This window comes from Euphorbia lathyris, chromosome 1 (genome assembly GCF_963576675.1).
Source record: "Euphorbia lathyris chromosome 1, ddEupLath1.1, whole genome shotgun sequence".
Taxonomy (NCBI): domain Eukaryota; kingdom Viridiplantae; phylum Streptophyta; class Magnoliopsida; order Malpighiales; family Euphorbiaceae; genus Euphorbia; species Euphorbia lathyris.
Window position 1 is genome coordinate 106,244,571 of NC_088910.1, and position 12,634 is coordinate 106,257,204.

The window sequence follows — 12,634 nt, forward strand, 5'->3', positions numbered from 1 at the left end:
TTCTATTTTTCACCTTTATTTTTGTTTTTTGTTTTTTTCTAATCAGATTTTCCAATGTTTTGACTGTGAATAAATAATGAATTATTAATTTGGGGATTAATCAGTTTCTTTTTATGAAATTCAAGCCTTCAAGATTGGTCATGTATATAGCTTTTTATTATTAATTAATATTTGGTAAAACAAATTTTAAAGAATTTTACAACTGTTATTTATTTAATTTTATATATCTACAAATCATAATTTTTGGGTTGGGTTGTGTGTGTCTTTTTGGTGGAGGAATGCTTGTCACCTACTCCTTTTAAGTTCTCCAATCTCTCAATATGCTGCTGCTTCTTCTTCTTCTTCTCTTCTCCTTGTAACTTAGCTTTTTAGAGAGAGAAACAAAGCTTTCATCTTTGCTTCCTCACTCTCTCTCTCTGCTGCTTCAATGGAGAGGCATAAATGCAAGCTCTGTACCAGAACTTTCGCTAATGGCAGAGCTTTAGGCGGTCATATGAAGGCTCACTTGGCCACGTTGCCTCTTCCTCCAAAGATCACCGTCACTCACCACCACCAACTCGGTTTCCGTACTGAGTCATCATCATCCTCGTACTCTTCCTCCGGCGAAGAACACGAAATCGACATCCGAGAAGTTGAAGACAAGGAAAAGGCTGCTGCTCTGGCTTATCGATTGAGAGAGAATCCTAAAAAGAGTTTCAAGTTCGCAGATCCTGAGTTTTCTTTTGCGGTCGATGCTTGTTCTGTTGTTCAAGATAGAGAAAGTGAGACTGAGTCACGAAATCCAACTCGTCGACGATCTAAGCGAACTCGGAAATCGGATTTTGGCGACAGTCTGAAGCAGAATTTCGACCTGAAGAAACTAAAGCTGAAGGTCGAGGAATGGCCATCGCCATTACCGCCACTTCCGCCGGCAACAACAGTAGAACCAGAACCGGTAAGTTCCGTATCTGATACTTCGCCTGAAGAAGATGTTGCTATGTGTCTTATGATGCTATCTAGAGATGTTTGGATGCGAAACGAAGATGATAATGACGATGAAGAAGAAGATGAACAAAAGAAACAGTTAAAAAACAGAATTGAAATGATAAAAGACGAGAACAAAGAGGAGATCAAAGTGAGCAAGATTCGGAGCGGCAAGTTCAGATGTGATAAATGTATGAAACTATTTCGATCTTCACCGGCATTGTTAACGCATAAGAAGATTTGCAGTCTAAATGGAACAGAGCTCAGAAATAGCGACGGAAACGAGAGGATTTTTGAATGTCCGTATTGCTTCAAGGTGTTTGGCTCCGGGCAAGCCCTCGGCGGCCATAAAAGATCACATCTAAGGAATTTAGATTCTGCTGCTACTGCTACTGCTGCTGCTACTGCTACTGTTTCTGCTACCGCCGCCGCCGCCGCCGCTGCTGCGGATGAAATTGAAATTGAAATTGAAACTTGTTCTAAAATCGAAAACAACTGGATAGATCTTAACTTACCAGCTCCAATGGAGGATGATGAATTTAGTGTGGTATCTGATGCTTAATTTGAGATCTAATCGTTTTTTTTTTCCCTATGTTAATTACAGATTATATTTCACCAATTATTTCATACATTAAATGCTTTATTTTTTGTCCTGATTTATACAGTTGAGTTCTTTGAATTCTCCGCAAATCAGTGGTGGATGTATTCATTTTTGTGATAGTTGTTCTTAGGTGATCATATTGCCAATCTCAACTCATTTATTGCATAGAATTCATTGGTTAAGTGTTTAATTTCCCCCCAACTTCTCTTCTCTCTTTTTCTTGTTTCTCTCATTCTTCTCTTCTTCACGTGTTCTGTTACAGCCAATTTATGTGTAGTTGTTGCTTATTCTAACAACTTAATGCTAATGTTCTGTTGTTGCTGTTAGTTGTTTACTGTTGGAAATAGTCGTATTGTAACGGAACGGGTAAGGGGAAGAGGCAATTCTGGGTTGTTTTTATTATTATGGGTTGTGGACCAGAATTAGAATTTTGCTCTGCTCTGCTTCTATCTCTCTTTGCTAAGTACAAAAATGCTTTTATAATTCTGTTAATATGTCCTCTTCTAGTTTCCAGCTGTTTCTCTTAACTGTCTATTGCTACTATACTACCCTTTTGCACATTATCATCAACTGTATTTATATTATTCTATTCTACATTGGTACCCTTTATATTTTTACACACTAGTTATAACACTCCGTGTCCAATAGTATGTAAATATTTCCGGTGACTGAAATTCAGATACAATATCACGGGCGTGTGGCTTTATTTTACCACAGATTGTAGTCACGGTTTTAAAACGCGTTTGGATGGTTTTATTATTGTGGTTTGAGTAATTAAATAATTAAAGGGGGAAGAGTCAAAAATAGAAAAAAATTATTTTGACTGGAGTGGGAGTGGTAGGCAATGAAGGTGACTAGAGAGCAACTGAGAGAAGATCCAAAATCCCTTCATTTTCTGAAGATAAAAAATGATCTGCCTTGAAATGAACGAAATATCCGGGCAAAAGGAGGTTGCCATGCTATGCTATTCTTATCGAAGAATCAGTCAGATTTCGATTTTATTATTATTTTTATTTATTTTAATTTTATTTGTTTTTTTAAATCCTAAAATAAATGTCATAGGCTACAAGGGCTTTTTTGGCAATGAATAGAAAATATTAGTTTTTGGGATCCTTGTTAATGCATGTGATATCTTGCTTCAGTAGAATTCTGGGTAAATTCCAGATTTAAAGCTTTATCTGCTGCACTAAAATCAAAGTACCAACACCTTCCTTTTCTGATTTTCCTTCCAATAGAAATATACCCTTTTTTCTATTTATTTATTTTCCAAAAAAATAAAAAATTTTGAGCAACAAATTTCATTATATATATATATATATTCTAATTTATTGTCTGTTATTTTTTTGGTAGCTCAATTTTACATTTTGACCCCAAATAGTAAAAAAGTAATATTTATCTTAGAATTAGAAAACAAAAAGTATCTCTAACAATGAAATAAACAGTCACTTAGAAAATGGTTGGTCCAATTGTTCAAGTTTATGTTTATTATTAATTATTTATTCCGTGTTGTTACTGATAGTTAGAAAAAAGTTAGTTGATTTTTCTTAATAGCTATCAACGTTTGTTTGTTTCATAATTCTAATTTTTTTAATTTTAATGAAATACTTCTAATTTACCGAAATACTTAAAAGGAACTACAAAAATGACAATCAAACAGACTTTTATTTTAATTTTTGGTATGTGTTTTATCTTTGAAGCCGAATCCATAGTTTAGGGGCAGCATTATTTTGTTGTGATGTTGTAGATGTCTGGATTGGATTGGGTGGAATTATTGTGGGTTTGCATAGTTGCTTTGACCAAATATCAAGGACAAAATCAAGCAGGGAAAAATGTTTGTCTCCTTTCCCAATTTCTTTTTATTTCTATTATATTACAAATATACTTAACTTAACTAATAGTATGCCTGCCATAACCCCTTTCTTTTACGTATTTTTCGGGTTTAGCAAAAATAGAAACCTATTATCTTATACGTAGATCTACAGATTTATAGGGTTGCACCAGTAGAAATCACTCAGATCCGATTGGACGAAAGAAACTAAATGACGACGATTGGTTTTCAGTTGCTTTCATGCGGAGTTGGATTCGTGAGAAGTATGTTATTTGTTGTTCTGTTGTTTTATGACTATTTTTGCTCTTTGTAGTCTTTTTATTTCCTTTATGGATCTTGTCTTAGGTATTAGTGTGTATTTATGTAAGGTTTTATCTCTTATTATTTTCATGATGTATTTGTACTTCTTTATCTAATGAAATGATTAAACATTATTATATAAAAAAAATAGTAGTATGGATGGATAAATTAAATTCATTTAATTATTTAGAATATAAAATTCTAAATAGTATTGATTATAAATTTAAATTATAATAATGATAAAATTAAATTATTACCAAATTAAATTTTAACTCTATTTATTTTTAATTTCATTTCGTATAGTTTATATTGAAAAATAAAAATTACAAAAAAAGTATCAAATAAAAATCAATAATATTTATAACACATTCTACAAATAATTTAATTTTATTAATAGAACAACAAACATTTCACACTTTCTCATTTTTTATATGAAAAATATCATTGATTTTATATATGATAAATTGAGACATTGTTTGATAACCCAAAAAATCACTTAAAACTAAATATTTGCATCATTTTTTTTTAAAACAAAACTCCATTAAATGAAATTTGAAATCAATACATCAATAAGGAAAGGAGGTAGCCATTCTCATACTCAACAAACAGATACAGAAACTATCATCTTAACTAAGCAATGTGCTGCAAAATCCGTTGAACACTTGACATAAGCAATTGACACGTTATCTAACTCTTTAATGAAATTGGCACACTCTTGAACCACTTCGACCAAATATTATAAATAATGAGTCGATTTATTAATGGCTTGAACAACTGAAAGACAATCTGATTGAACTACCACAATACTTCTGCCTAACAATTTAATCCACAGTAATGCCTTCTGAATCGTTATTGCCTCTGCCATAACTGGTTCAGTACATCATGGAATAGAAGAATGATGCGCATATAAGCATCGTGCTTCTGAATCTTGAAGGATAAAGTCAATCGAACTATAGTCTGTTCTTTAAACATTTCTGCATCCACATTACAGTACATGGAACCCGACGGAGGCTTCTGCCATTTATCATAAATAAGGCCGATGACGCAAGAAGGTTTCAAGTGGGACTTTTATATGGACTATCAGTCCACAAACTCTCACCTGGCAGCTATGACTATTTGGGCTGGTTGTAGCTGTCTATTTTTCCATACCGCATCGTTTCAATTTCTCCATATCGTCTAAATGATCATTGTCATCAAGCGTTCGACAATTCGCAGACTTCAAAGACTTTCTTGGTGATGATGTTCATCGAACTGCTTGTATCAATGAACACTCTGCAGACTGGGAAGTCCTCGATCAGAATCTATATAACTAATCGTCTTCATGACATTTCTAGTAACTTTTTTCAAGGTTCTGAACGTAAACTTGGATTTGGACTTGCATAATCTTTACTTATCTTCGGAAATTATTTTCTGTTTTACCAAACTATCTTCTTGCGATCCTCTGTTTATGACTCCCCTAGGCACACATTTGGTGGGTGTCTTTCATGTTGTTCATGCATTTTTTGTGGTTCTTGTAGAACTTATCCATTTTACCTTGCCCTTCCACCTTCTTAAGCTTTGTGACTAATTACCGACAATCCTCCATATCATGGCTCTTGCTCTTGTATAACTCACAATACATTTTATTGTGGTGATGTCTATATGTTTTTAGCTTCGGTGGGTATTGGATGTATTGCCTATTCTTTTGAACCTAATATAGAATATATTTTCAATGAGTATTTAGTGGTGCGAAGTCTCGCTCCACTTGTTCTCGTGATCTCTGTTGATTTTTGCCTCTACTATTCTTGGATTCCTTTAGATTGTTTACGGGGCCCTAGCTTTTTAGCATAGGATTTAGGTGATGCCCATCCCATTTCATGAAGTCCTTGACTCGTTTAATTAGATCGGAAAATGTTTTGAATCGTCTAGTTGTAAGCTCTTTTGATAAGTCATTACTTTGGCAGTTAGAGGCCATGGCTTTTAAAGCTCCGTCTATGTTCAGCCAGAAAATCTGAATCACCATCTTTTGAAACCACTCGGACCATTTCCAAATATCCTTGTGGGGCTCCTGCACTAAGTAGTTCAGGTCTTGCATGATTTTGCTCTCAAGGATAGACATGATGAAATGTTCGACAAACTCATTTATCATCTGATTGAACATTCAGATAGATCTAGGGAGAAATTGGTTATACCAATCTATGGAAGGCTTTTTTAGTGTCATAGGGAAAAGTCTACAAATGAGTGGATATGTAGTAGTGATAGTTTCCAAAGACCTTCAGAAATTCTTGATATGCACGGTCGGATTCGTTAGCCCATTATAATCATTTAAGGTATGATATTTGAATCCTCTATGTATAGGTTTATCCATGATTTCCGCACAAAGTGGACTGCTAATATATGTTATTTTAGGAATCTTGGAGTTGGTTCCCTCATCTACCATGGCATTTTGAAGCTCTCTATGAATGAGATTGTACGTTTCTTCCTTAACAAAAAGGGTTTCAACATATCCTACTCTTTGATCTGGTTTGGGTTGCCATCGATGGTTAGATGTTAGACCTAAAGCTTTGATGTGGTTCTCCTCGTGGTCTTTGAAATGAGATTCAGCAGAGTTTCTTTGGGTAGCTTTCACGCGGTTAGGGGATCTGGATCCATCAAAATAATTGTGATGTCTATGAGGTAGAATTTTGGAATGATGACACCTTCTGTGACATGGGCTATGCTTTTTTTCCCTCGATCTACCCCTAGTTGTATCCTGATGAGAGTCTAAAGATAGATTTCTCTTTCATGGGAAAGTGTAGACAATATAATGTTCAGTAGAGCTTGTAATGGAGTCTTGTTTATCAGGGTGCTTATTGGCTTCTCTACATCCTTCAACTCTGCCCCCACACCTCCATTTCCTAAGCATGTTCGGTCCTGAGGATGTTCATCGACTCCTGGACCGAACTTAGGTTGTAAACGAGTTGCTTGCTTATCCCATCCATGAACATTCGTTGTATTGGATCTAGAGAACATAAATAGGCCTCTATTTGTTGATCGAACTCTGAGGTGATCAGAAGGGGTTCCATCACGTTGTCATTTGTGTATGCCAAGGGCTTATTCATTATTGGATGTGTTGATGTTGAAGGAATGTTAGAGGATGTGGGATATAATACTATTTAAATGAGTCGTCGTGTAGATTTTTCAGATCAACAATCACCGCAGCAATTTGATATGAGAAAATATGTCTGAGCTTGAAGAGTCCTTTTAATGCTTGAAAATAAAACAAAAAGGGGTCAAAGAGGGGCCGAGAATCGGCGATCCTGCTCTGATGTCAAAGTCAATGATGAGAATAACTACTGAATCGTATAAAAACTTAAGTGAGTAATAAGGATGAGTTGGGTACCTTTTACGTACTATGTACCTTGTATTTATAGAAGGGTTAGATTGTGCTCTCTAAATGTGAGCAGAGAGCCACAGGGCAACTAGACAATCGTGAGGTCGGAAACGGTTGCAACGGCTACAATTGTAATTCTGCTAATCACGACGTTATATATGGGTAAAAATTTGCTTTGACATTAACTTTATTAAACTTGTCCACGTGCCTTTAGCGGTTATTAATGAACAAGGAAATGCCTCATTGATTCACGTATATTCATAATAAATTGTATGATATAACTACAAGAATATATATGTATATAAAAGGGACATTTTCATTTTTTTAATGCCCTTTAACAAGGTTGTCATCTTTATTAAACTTGGTTGTTGTCCATTTGTTGATTCTAATAAGTTATGTTTTACTTTAGAGATTGTTGATCCCAACATGTATTACATTTTGGGGCAAATGTTGATTTTATGAAGAAGAAAATGTATTCAAGTCAAGCTCACTCTATGACATTATGTTCCTCTTTACCCTAGCCGGCGTTAGTCCAAATACATGAGCCCAAACTTACTCAAATACGTAATCAGAATATAAAGAATCATTTATTTAGATAAAAGTAATCATAAACTTCCATTTTATTGTATTTACTTTTTTACCTTTTTTTCCAATCCATCTCACCTTCCAAATTTATATTCAACAAAAAATAAAATAAAGTTTTTAATTTAAAAATACGTCAAACCTTAAGATTTAAAAAAAAAATGAAAATTGAATCTAACTTCACTTTAAAGTATATCTCCAACATAGATGATTGAGATATATAATATACTATACTACTATATTATATTATATTATTATTATATTTTTTTTTTTGAAACCAATTATATTATATTATATTATTATTTGTGAGGGTATACATATTCAGCTCATAAAAAAAGTGTCCTCTAAATTCAACTAATACTCTATTAATTGGAGTACCTAATAGTAGATGACACATAAATTTAAGTGGCCTTCAAAATTTCCTTGGCTAAAGCTTAGGGATACCCTTCTTCTTCTCTTTTTTTTTTTTTTTTTTTTTTTTTGGACAAATACTTATAGACTACATACTGAACCCTTTTGAGAGTTACAAAAATAAATGAAAATAAAAAATTAATACTAATCAATTCTTTATACATTTATGTTTAGACATGTATTAGAATTCTAAAAGTTTACCTATTAATACAACCGGACACTCCACATAATCTAACAATCTACCTCAAAAAAAAATGTTAAAAAGAATTTTTTAACCCATGAAATAATTTTAAGTTAATTGAGCACAATTGGCAAGTAGATTTTGTCTTATTTCTGATAAATTTTGTATTTTTTTCTTTTCTTAATCTAATAACGGCTTCATCGATTGCTATTACTAATGATTCTACTCGACAGGTTCATCAAGCATTATGAGCATCTTAGCATGGAATTATCGTAGACTGGATAACCCACAGATAATTCAAGTTCTTTTTTATCTGGCCCGACACAATAAATTGGAAGTGGTTTTTCTTTCAGAAACACGTGTGACTTTGAGTAGATTAGATGTTGTTCGTAGGAAACTGGGGTTCAAAGAGTGATGGAGTGTAGATTGTATTGGTCGAAGTGGATGCTTAGCGCTTCTCTAGTTGCATGATAACATAAAAGAGGTTGTTGATGCTAGCAGGAATTATTTGGATGTTTTGATTCAATTGAGGGTTGAGCAACGATGGAGATTTATGGGTTTCTATGAAAATCCAGAAAGGGGGAGTGACATGAGTTTTGGGACACTATTCGTCATCTTGTTGCAAGTTTTGATCTTCCATGGTGTTGTATGGGAGACTTTAAAGATTTATTAAGGCATGAAGAGAAGAGAGATCAGGTTCGCATCCTCCATGGTTGTTACAGGGCTTTCAACAAGTTATCACTAATAGTGGTCTAATCCATATGAGAAATGTGGGGAGCTTGTTTACATGGGAAAGGGGAAGGAATACAAAGGAGTGGGTCAAAGGAAAAATTAGTTTGCTACAGTTGATTGGTTAGATTTATTCCCACGAGGGATGATTAAGGTTCTCAATTTTTCATCTTCGGACCATTTACCACTGTTTCTTTTACTCAATCAGCAAAATAGGAGAGTGTGGGTTGAGTGGTTCCGATTCGAGAATGTTTGGTTAAAAGACTTGAAGTGTTAGAAGATTGTGGAAGATGTGTGGAGGAGGAATAGTACAATGGATATATAAACAAAGCTAAAAGAATGTCGTGGTGCGTTGAAGCATTGGGCTGAGGATTATCTTAGTCAAATTAAGGCAAAACTGAGAAGTGTAAAGCTAGACTTGATGGGGATGCGCAATCGATGTGATATAGGAGGAGTGGAGGCTTTTCGAGATAAACATGATGAATATTTTTGTTTACCTAAGAGCATGGAGATCTACTGGAATCAACGATCAAAGCTGCATTAGCTTAAGGAAGAGAATGTAAACACACATCTTTTCCATTTCTACGCTACAAGCAGAAAGAGAAGAAATAGAATTGAGAAGTTAAGAGATGATGACGATGGCTAGCATGATTAGGAAGGAAATTTGGAGGATTTAGTGGTTAAATATTTCACTAAAAAATTTCAAACCAAAAACTCATTTTTTGAAGTATTTGAAAGTGTGACCTCGAAGGTTACAGAGGAAAAGAATGGTTACCTTTTGGAGCATATTACAACAGATGAAGTAAGAGCTCCCTTATTTGGACAACTGATTTTGTCACTAACATTGTTTATACTCATTTACTAGATATAATGTTACAATTACCCTCTTATACCTCTACACATTCATCTTTTTTTAGTAATGTTACTCAAATACCAGAACCTACAACATATCAAGAAGCTTGTAGTGATTCAAAGTGGATTCAGGCCATGTAATTCGAGTTAGATGCCTTAGAAGGCAATGGCACATGACAATTGATTGACTTAGGAACCCCAACCAAAACCGATTCTAGAATCGAATTCCACCTGCAATGAGTCACAAACACACCCATCGAGTCATGATTCAGTATCGCACCCTGCGGCGCCCATGAATTTACAATCAATCCTCTGTTTTTGGTTCTCTCAAAAAATCACTCCGGCAGAAAATATTCTAATATTGATTCATCGTTTGTTTGTGGTTTGCGAACTATCCACAAAAACATAACCTCGCTTTTCTCCAATGCAATCGCAATTTCCTTCAATTAGCTGAGAAATATTGGAGAGAGAGAGAGAGGAGTTAGAGAGGGAAAGGATCTACAGAAAAAATGAAAGAGAGAGAAATGGAAATATGGGGGAGATTGGGTTTTTTATTTAAAAGAGGGGTATTTTTGTAATTACACTATATATGGGTCCTGGGCAAGATAAGAAATAATGAGCTGGCATGCTGACTTTTGAGTTGACTGGTCATTTTAACGGGCCATACACCAAAATGGGAGGTCACCTATATAAGTTCATACATATTAGGTTGTACACCATTGATGAAATTTACCCGTATAAAGCTAATGGCAACATGGATAAGTAAAAAACCAGGCTTGTGGCTAGAGGATATAATCAATAATGGGGCATTGATTATCATGTTAGTTTCTCTCTAGTTGTAAAGGTGGTCACAGTCGTGTTATTCTTGGCTACTACTACTTATTATCAGTGGGAGAATTATCAAATCGATGTTAACAATGCATATTTGCATGGTTACCTTGAAGAGGAGACATATATGTAACCATTTGAGGGGTATGCCAAGCACAGAAAGGGAAAGTTTGCATACTGATTAAGTTTATCTATAGGCTAAAACAGGTTGGCTGGCAGTGGAACAATGAATTTACAAGCACCTTGGTTGGCTTAGGGCTTCAAAGGTTAGTTTATGACTACTGACTTTTCACAAGAAGGAAGGACATGATTTCAGGCTAAATTTCATTAATGGTGTACAACCTTTACCCTATTTCACACTTTGGTGTACAACCTTCATTTTGTCTCACTAATATGTACGAACTTACAAGTGACCTCCCACTATAGTGTACAGCAGGTAAAAATGATCGGCCAACGCCTGGTCAACGCGCCACCTCAGCTCCACCACATTTACAATGACTAAAATACCCCTGTCCCTAAAAAAAATTAAAATACACTCTCTCCCTCTTTATCTTTGCCTTTCTCTCTCCAATGCTTCTCTAATGTTTCCATAAATTACAGTTCTTCCTACCCAGAAATCAAACTTGAATTTTAAATTTTAAAATTTAAAACCTTTTCTATTAATATATTATTACATAAACTAAAGTGGGTTTTAATTTTTTTTTTTCCCAAATTTGGTCATCTGGGTAAGAGAAAAGTCGTGGACTTTAAACTGGGTTTTTCAAAATAATGAAGAACCAAGTCTATTTGAATTGCGAGATCTTCATTCTGTCAGCGCCATACGAGCACTCACTGTTACTGATAAATGCCTTGAATTGTCTTTCGAGAACGACGTTGACGTCGATGAAAATGAGTAGACTGAATTTCACTGCGGCCACGCCATAAAATCGGCATCAGAACTACAAAACTCAAAGTTACTACCTTCATCTGACCCACTACAATTTCCACTATTATTTTATTATTATGATTCCTCCTGTATTCATAATAAACTTTCTTAATTCCTTTGATTTTTTTGATATATTTCCAAAACCAACCTTACTGCAATAACCTTACTATGCTCCTCTTCAATTTCAAAGCAAGGTTCCGTCAATTTAAGCTAACCACCGCTAGTGGAGGAGAAAGGGGCGGAAGAAACTCTTGTTTGAGGCATCTTTAGGTGTTCCCAATAGCATCTCCCACTGAAACGGCGATAGGGGCGGCTAGGTTAATCTTTAGGATAATCAGACAAAGTGATGGAGAGAGAAAGAGTTGACTTCAAGTTTGATTTTGATTAGGAAGAATTGTAATTTATGGAAGCATTAGAGAGAGAAAGGTAAAGATAGAGAGAGAGAGAGTTTGTATTTTAATTTTTTTTCAAGGATAGGGGTGTTTTAGTCATTGTATATGTGGTGGGTTGAGGTGGCGCGTTGACCAGGCGTTGACCGGTCATTTTTACCTGCTATACACTATAGTGGGAGGTCACCTATAAGGTCGTACATATTAGTGAGACAAAATGAAGGTTGTACACCAAAGTGTGAAATAGGGTAAAAGTTGTACACCATTGATGAAATTTACCCCATGATTTCATTGTTCTTGTAGACTATGTGCATGATGTTCTATTAACAAGAACATCACTCCAGATGATTAACCAAGTTAAGTAAGATTTGCATAGTTCCTTCACAAGTAAAGGCCTAGACATAACTAAATACTTTTTAGGTATTGAGCTTACAAGGTCTCAAGCTGGATTGATCTTATCACAACAGAAGTATATTCTAGATATGATAAAGGAAGCGTGACTTCATGATGCTACAGAAGTGTCTAGTCCATTTCCTATTAGCATAGATCTTAATGCTTCCAGTCTTGGTGTTCTAATAATGAGCAGCATAGAAGAGTCATGCAAATTGTTGTACCTTCAGTTCATAAGACCAGATATTTGCTATATTACACAACAACTCAGTCAATTTCTACAAAAACCAACACAATTACATT

The 12,634-nt window shown here is 34.8% G+C and overlaps 1 protein-coding gene across 1 annotated transcript; it reads left to right on the top strand.

Moving 5' to 3' along the window:
• Positions 1 to 258: 258 nt before the first annotated feature.
• LOC136210513 (zinc finger protein ZAT4-like) lies at positions 259 to 1,761 on the top strand. Its single transcript, XM_066001794.1, has one exon. The coding sequence runs from the start codon at positions 428 to 430 to the stop codon at positions 1,523 to 1,525; it is 1,098 nt and encodes a 365-aa protein (XP_065857866.1). The 5' UTR covers positions 259 to 427; the 3' UTR covers positions 1,526 to 1,761.
• Positions 1,762 to 12,634: the final 10,873 nt, after the last annotated feature.